We start from the raw sequence: 8,419 nt of genomic DNA on the forward strand, positions 1-8,419 counted from the left end.
AGGGGCAGGTCACCTCAGCAGGGCGGTTCACTGCTGTGCAGGGCGGAGGAGAGGAAAGGAGCCTCCTCACCCCACACTGACAGATGGTACAGGCAGACCAGGCCTCCATGTGGGAATACTCCCCAGCAGCCAGCCATACGTACTGGGCTTTGCCCAACCTGAGCGGCAGTGAGAACTGCCCAGCCCTGATCCCAGCCCTGCTGCTGGCCAGCACAGACGGCTGATGAAAATAGGAATGCAAACACAGGCCAGGTTGCTCCTGGCAGCAGGTTCTGCTTGAGGGATGTGACAAGCGTGTCCCCAATTTTCCCTGCCCGGCTCCCCATGGCCCCAGAAGCAGCAACTGCAGAGCAGTGTGTGGGAGAACCTTTCCCACGGCGGGAAGAGGGCGGTGAAGGTAACAACAGGGCTTCACATTCCCAGCAGGGCTGCTAAATTCCAGGCGCCTGCTCAGAATCTCTAGGCTGGCTGAGAATTCAGCTGGGAGCTCTCTGCCCCACTCCCCACGGAGACAGCTCAGGGAATGAAAGGGCTTCTGTTTGGGGGACCCTCGGAGATGCCACGAAAGCCCATGTGGGGCTGGGCTCCATGATGCACCTATAGGGGCCTGAGTTCAGATGGGACTTTGGGGGAGATGGGGCAGGCTCTAGCCTACCACCTGCAAGTGAGCACCAGGGCACTGTGGTTCTCCAGGGACCCGGCAGGGCAGAGACCGAGGCGGACTGGCCCCTCCTAGATCACCAGGAGAGCTTTCCCCTCTGCAGCTGCTGCCACCTGGAGCAGCCTCCATCTAGCTCTCTGCCTCGGCTATCAGGAAATCAGGCTGCGGCCTTAGTCTTTCTCCCCATCACCCTGCTGCCCCCAATCAGGAATGGGACTTGGCAATCCCCAGAGCAAAGATGCTGCAAAAGACGGAGCTGTTGGATTCAACACACTTTTAAGAGGACACAGTGGGCTGCCAGTGCCTACTTTCTTCAAGAGGAAACATTTTAGGGATGGGGGCAAGACCTCAAACTCAGTGGTCCAGTTTCTCACCCTGCTGTCTGAGACGGAGAGCCTAATCATATGGGGTTATTATTATTATTATTATTATTAAAACCCTTCACGTTGCCCAAGTCCCATTCCTCTAAGGTAGTCAAATGCTCTGCGGAGATTAGCATAATTAGTTTCATTATACAGGCAGGGAAACTGAGGCACAAAGAGGCGCAGGCTATAAGGTCCGAACGTCAGGTGCCGAACAGAAAGCGCCTGAATCTATGTCGAGCCACTCAAATAAGCTGCCTGAATTTTAACCCTTATAGATTCATAGATTCTAGGATTTGAAGGGACCTTGAGAGGTCATCGAGTCTAGTCCCTGCCCTCATGGAAGGACCAAATCCTGTCTAGACCATCCCGGAAAGACTTTATCTAACCTACTCTTAAATATCTCCAGAGGCAATTTATTCCAGTATTTAACTACCCTGTTAGGAACTTTTTCCTAATGTCCAACCTAAACCTCCCTTGCTGCAGTTTAAGCCCAGTGCTTCTTGCTCTGTCCTTAGAGGCTAAGGTGAACAAGTTTTCTCCCTCCTTCTTATGACACCCTTTTAGATATCTGAAAACTGCTATCATGTCACCTCTCAGTCTTCTCTTTTCCAAACTAAACAAACCCAATTCTTTCAGCCTTCCTTCATAGGTCATGTTCTCAAGACCTTTAATCATTCTTGTTGCTCTTCTCTGGACCCTCTCCAATTTCTTCACATCTTTCTTGAAATGCGGTGCCCAGAACTGGACACAATACTCCAGCTGAGGCCTAACCAGCGCAGAGTAAAGCGGAAGAATGACTTCTCGTGTCTTGTTTACAACACACCTGTTAATGCATCCCAGAATCATGTTTGCTTTTTTTGCAACGGCATCACACTGTTGACTCATATTTAGCTTGTGGTCCACTATAACCCATAGATCCTTTTCTGCCATACTCCTTCCTAGACAGTCTTTTCCCATTCTGTATGTGTGAAACTGATTGTTCCTTCCTAAGTGGAGCACTTTGCATTTGTCTTTGTTAAACTTCATCCTGGTACCTCAGACATTTCTCCAATTTGTCCAGATCATTTTGAATTATGACCCTATCCTCCAAAGCAGTTGCAATCCCTCCTAGTTTGGTATCATCTGCAAACATAATAAGCGCACTTTTTATGCCAATATCTAAGTCGTTGATGAAGATATTGAACAGAGCCGGTACCAAAACAGACCACTGCAGAACCCCTCTCATTATACCTTTCCAGCCGGATTGGGAATTATTAATAACTACTCTCTGAGTATGATTATCCAGCCAGTTATGCACCCACTTTATAGTAACCCCATCTAAATTGTATTTGCCTAGTTTATTGATAAGAATATCTTGTGAGACCATATCAAATGCCTTACTAAAGTCTAGGTATACCACATCCACTGCTTCTCCCTTATCCACAAGACTCGTTACCCTATCAAAGAAAGCTATCCGGTTTGTTTGACATGATTTGTTCCTTACAAATCCATGCTGGCTATTCCCTATCACCTTACCACCTTCCAAGTGTTTGCAGATGATTTCCTTAATTACTTGCTCCATTATCTTCCCTGGCACAGAAGTTAAACTAACTGGTCTGTAGTTTCCTGGGTTGTTTTTATTTCCCCTTTTATAGATGGGCACTATATTTGCCCTTTTCCAGTTTTCGGGAATCTCTCCCGTCTCCCATGATTTTCCAAAGATAATAGCTAGAGGCTCAGATACCTCCTCTATTAGCTCCTTGAGTATTCTAGGATGCATTTCATCAGACTCTGGTGACTTGCAGGCATCTAACTTTTCTAAGTGACTTTTAACTTTTTTTTTTTTAATCTTCTAAACCTACCCTCTTCCCATTAGCATTCACTATGTTAGGCATTCCTTCAGCCTTCTCGGTGAAGACTGAAACAAAGAAGTCATTAAGCATCTCTGCTCTCCCCTAAGCATCTCTGCTCTCCTCATGGCTCTCCCTAAAGTCCGGCCACTTATTTAGGTGCCTCAGTGTGGACTGAAGGCCAGAAACCTTCATAAGGGCTCAGCCACCCACAGCCAGTGCCATGTTTTCAAGAGAGCTCGATGCTGCTGAGCAGTTTGGAAAATCTGGCTCCAAGTGTGGGTGCTGAGCCCTAGAAAATCTGGCCCTCAGTGACTTGCAGGAAAGCAGGTTACACTGTGGCAGAGATGGAGTAAACCCCCCTCCCCCAGTCCCTGGCTGTAACCATGAGCCCAGGGCATCTCCTGTATTTACGTTACATGGTGTCACGTATTAATTGACAGGCTGGGCTCTGCAATCTGAAGCCTTTTAATCATGCAGCCAGCTTGCTGGCATTCTCCCAAGTATCTGAGAGGCAGTGCCAGGGGGCCAGACACTCTAGTCCCTCGCATGATGGGGCCTGCAATTTTTAAGCACCAATAACTCCACCAGACCAGCTTCGCCAATGGGGTGTTGGGCTCGGAAGGTTACAATGCCCGCACGTTTCCTCCAAACTGCTGTCAATGGCGCCACCACATGAGCAAAGTAGGCTAATGTCCTTACCAGGGAAATCCCCCGAGCAAAGCACGGGAAGGGGCGAAGCTGCTTAAAAGGCAACAACACCTTGGGATGGACAGGATAGAAATTGATCGGCACAGCAGGACTCCGACTGTCAAGGGAAAGACTGACCTCATCCAGAAACAGCCTGGTTCTCAGAGGTCCTGAGTCACCTGCTATGCCTGCGAGGGACCCAGTGACTATGACAATCAGGCCTAAAATGTCTTTACAACACCCCACAGGCTGCAATCCTCACCCCATTGCAAACAGCCGCCGCATCAGCACGCCCACACTGTTAGCGACCGCCCTGGTTGGCAGGGTCCTTGCCCCAGGGATCCCGCACTCCTCTGATTAATGTAGCTAAGGAGTTATGAATAGTCTGACAATCCTATTAGAATAATGTTAGCGACCTAAGTGATCCAGGTGGTGGCTAGTGCAAAGCATGCATGGGCTAGCAGCACCCTCCCTGCACCCACTGTGTTCCTGCAGCGGGCTGGGGAGCGTGGTTCTTATAGGGCTGGAGACAAATGCGCAGGTCCTGAAAATGAATTAAAAGGTGGAATGGGTGCCTGACAGGGCTTTACTTTGCCATCACAATAGCACTGGCTGAGCCCTGCAGCCTCCTGTGCTTACAATCCACTGCCCTGGGGATGCACGGGCAAAGCTGGCGTCCCTCATCCAGCAATGCTTGATTGCAAACAGAACCAGTCCGTGTACAAGATGCTTAGGGTGAGATGCTTCTACTGTAGGAGACACTGGAGGGTGACAGTCATACCGCAGGATCCCCACCTAAAGATACAGGCACCTTGCACTAGGCGGCTCCTTTGTATTTCCTGCTCACCGATGAAAAGCATCCATTCTGAATGGGATCCCGCACAGCCCTTCCCACCTGACTGCCAGCGACAGACAGAGAGACACTGCAACAGGAAGGCTGAATGCCAACTCTGCCTCGGGCAAAAATGGACTGGGGAGAGGAGATGGCACCCTTCTCTAGCACCTTCCATCCAGATCTCTCAAAGCACTTCACAATGGATGGTCAGTATCATTATCCTCACCTCAGAGAGGGGGGAAACTGAGGCAGCGACCTGCCTGAGGAAATCAGTGGCAAAGTCTGGAACACAAATCAGGGCTCCTTCCTCCTTCCCAAACCTGTTGTTCTAGCCTAGGCACTAGGCAAGACTGCCCCCTACACTGACCGGGGTGCTCAGCACAACCTGCTACTGTTTGCCAGCTACACAATATGGTTTTTATGTTGAATATATTTCTCTGGCAGCCCTTCAGCTCTGTCCCTAAATTCAAAAGCCAAGCTCCTTCCCATCCTTGCTGCAGCACAGCTAAACCTGTTGTGAATACAGCTACAAAGCGTCTTTCCCAGGGAATGCCAAAGCCGACCTGTCTCATGCAGAGAAGGGCACCATCCCCAGTGGAGGCATCCAGCTGCCCTTCCAAGCCCTCCCTTGTAGAGCATGGGGAAGTTCTCAAAAGGGCAGGGTAGTCCCAGTCCTCTCCACAACTGGGACATAACCGGAGCGGAACCACTTGGACCATCCGTGGTGCTAGAAGTCAACCCTGCAAAATCCTCTTTGAATTGAGCCCCGTTGGGTTCCCTGTGGCAACAGGGCCGGGCCAATGCTTGGAAAATTAAGATCTTTGAACTGAACCACCTGGTGAAACTTTACTCTCTGTCTGAAACAGACAATTCCAACACTCTGCTGGTGGCCAACCCAAACTGAAAGCCACCAAAGCCATGGGTTATCACAGCTATTGAAATATTGGACAGAAAGATCCAGGACAGTTGGCAGTAATTACTCAGTATAAATACTCCATTATACTCTCAAACAATCAGAATCTGCCCAGCAAACCAGCTCCTCTGATCCGTTGCAATCAAGAAGCAAAGCATGCAGAACAGCACAGTATAAACAGCATTATGCAGCGGGGCATAGGGAGGAGGGGGGAGTTGGCTCAACTGGTCCTGAAATAATAGCTGCGTTTTTGTTTTGTTTCTAATTTGCGGTAGAAATTTTATATCACCAAAGTGTGACCCCAAATTCTGAGCCCAAGCAAGCTGCAGCTGATTCTGGGGTGGGGAGGGAGGGTATCTATCCTTGTGCCCCAAGGACAGCACTTGCACTGCAAAGCAAATGACAGTTCAGTACTTACAGGTAAGCTGTTAAGGGGCTCAGGCTGACAGGGACTTGGGAGAGTCCCAGCTCTGAACAATCCACTGAGAGCATTATGCCATCTTCTTCACAGTGGCACTGAGGCGGGCATGAGGGCGCAGCACCTGGGTCCGTGGATGCCACCTGGAGAGTGGCAGCGGAGAACAGAAAAGTGCACCAGAAGAAGAGTTTGTCCATCTTGTTCACAGCTGCAGCCCACATGAGCTGGGTGAGGGTGGCTGGCACTGGCTCAGTGGCTCTGATCTCAGCTGGCTGTTCAGACAGAGTCTGATTTCTCAGACCCAGCAGGCACTGGATCCCCGGCACTCCTGAGCGTAGTAAAGATGCAGCCAGTGAAGGGGAGGCATTGTTGAATGATCTTGGTTATTGGGTTTCACAGGATGGGCAGGGCAGGGGCGTGAGAGCCTCTAAGAGGAGGAGCTAAAGGAACTTTCTGCTCTCTCCCTCTCTCTCCCAGAGAGCTGGCAGGAATTTCATTCAAAGAGAAGAAGAAAAAAAAAGTACCCCAACAAATAAAGACCCGTTTGTAGCTCCAGGACTCGTGCTTTGTTTTGCAATGTTTTTGTGGGATAGCAGTGCAGGGGAAAGGAAAGCCGACTCCTCCGGGAGAAAGTAATTTAAACAGGGGTTTGATCCTGCCCCATCCAGCACTTCAAACACTGACCGGAACCCCTGAACCATGCCTTTAGAGGTATGCGCACTGGGGCTGGCTCCCTAAACCCAATCGTCAGCTGGGAATTCAGGGGTTAACATTCGGGGGAGCTAGTCTGAATAAGCCATACTGCTGCCACCCAAAAACTTCAGCACTATCTACCTATCTTAGGTACTTCTATGGCTCCATCACCACAGCATGGGAGCACCTCTTAACCCTTCACACCCCTCCAGGAGGCAGCACAGTGCTATTGTACAGATGGGAAATTGAGGCACCAGAAGACTAATTAACTTGCTCAAGTGAGACTGTGGCAAAGCAGGCAACTGAATCCAGCTCTTCTGACTCCTAGACTAGTCCCTAGTCACTAGGCCATCCTGCCTCCGCTCTTTCTCTGAGCTCACAGCACCATGTTTCATGGTGGATAAATCTCTCCTTTGATCAAGGACTGTGCCTTATGGTGATAAACAGACAACACCTGGACAGCGGAAGTGATAAAGTTATTCCTAAATGTAGTGTCAAATGCTACATGCTAAAGGTGCACAACAGAAAATCCCCCACACACATACACACCCACCCTGGAATCATAGAAACAAGTGTTGGTCTCTTCTATCCACTGTGTTGCTGAAGGTGAAACAGTTTGTCAAGACAAACAAAAACTAGGTTTCACCTCCAAAAATTACAACCAGCCCTTCTCTAAACCCCTTCCTGCAAGGAGCCTGACAGACAGAGTGAAATCACTCTGGAGATCTCCTTTGGGAGTCAGTTGCTTTAGGGGGGTTCCACATTCCCTCTTTTGGGGACCGTAGTCTCAGGTTTAACTTCAGACTCGGACCTCTCCGAGGCTGTTCTGCTTTTCCCTGCTCATTCCCTCCACTGCCTAGAAAGTCCGAGCAACTAAAATACCTCCTGCACCAAATGCTACCAGCTCCAAACTCTCCACAGAGCGACCCAGCACCTTCCAGACAGATGCAAGGATGACTCTGGAGCGGGCAGCCCCTAGGCTGGAGGTGCAGGAGTGGAGAAAGAAGAATCCAGGCATGTGTTGCTGCAGAGTGTCCCTGTGAACACAGCTGCAGGTCCCACATCACCAGCTGGGTGCAGACCTACAGCCTGTGGTCAGAGTGAGAAGTGGGAGCCTGGGTTCCACTACCTGCTTTTCCACTAATTCCCTGTGTCCTTAGGTGAATCAATGCACCTGTCTGCATCCCTGTTACTTCCCGGGAAAAGAGCTAGGAGAATGAGGCTGTCTGTAAAGCATGAGTGGCTTAAGCAGCTGATGCTGCACTTGGAGGGCTGATTGCAGCTCAGGTAGATGTTCTCGAACCAGCTTTAATATTACTTGCTTGAGTCTTGGAGCAGTGAAGTTGCAGCGGCACTGGCTAGCCACCGAGTAATTACCCAGGGCTCCAGACAGGCTCATACAGCCTGTGTGGCGTAGCCCAGGCTATATGGCTCCACTGCTAGATGAAAGCTAGCTAGCTTGGGCACAGCTACTCATGCTGCAATCAACCTCCATGATTGCAATATAGACATACTGAGTAGCTTACCCAAGAGAAGGTCAAGAGATGACTTGACCCCAGTCTATAAGTACCCGCATGGGGAGAAGATTTCTGTTATTAGCAGGCTCTTCAATCTAGTAGACCAGGGTAGAAGGAGATCCGATGGCTGGAAGTTGAAGCTAGACACATTCAGACAGGGAATACGGTGCACATGTTTAATGGGGAGGGCAATCAACCATTGGAACAACTTACTGAGGGGCATGGGGGATTCTCATCACCCCTGGAGTCAAGACTGGGTCTCTCTTTCTAAAACATCTGCTCGAGCTCAGCCACAAGCAGTGATCAGGGTGAGGAACCTTTGGCTGGGTTTGTCTGACCTGCACTATGCAAGAGGTCCAACTGAATGATCACAATGGGTCCGGATCCTCGGAGCTATTTAATTTAAATGGGAGTTAGGTGCCTAAAGATCTTGGCCATTGGTTCCTTCTGGCCTTAAACTCTAAGGCCTCACTGAAGTCTAGGGGAGCTTTGCCACGG

At 49.8% G+C, this 8,419-nt stretch overlaps 1 protein-coding gene across 1 annotated transcript in view; it reads right to left on the bottom strand.

Annotated features, from left to right (window-relative positions):
- The window catches only part of LGR6 (leucine rich repeat containing G protein-coupled receptor 6), a 215,936-nt gene extending 209,763 nt beyond the window's left edge, over window positions 1-6,173 (bottom strand). The window contains exon 1 of the mRNA XM_030561167.1: window positions 5,712-6,173. Within this exon, the coding sequence (XP_030417027.1) occupies window positions 5,712-5,932 (221 nt within the window). The 5' untranslated portion in view covers window positions 5,933-6,173. The remainder of the gene's footprint in view (window positions 1-5,711) is intronic.
- Window positions 6,174-8,419: the final 2,246 nt, after the last annotated feature.

This window comes from Gopherus evgoodei, chromosome 4 (assembly GCF_007399415.2).
Source record: "Gopherus evgoodei ecotype Sinaloan lineage chromosome 4, rGopEvg1_v1.p, whole genome shotgun sequence".
NCBI lineage: Eukaryota > Metazoa > Chordata > Testudines > Testudinidae > Gopherus > Gopherus evgoodei.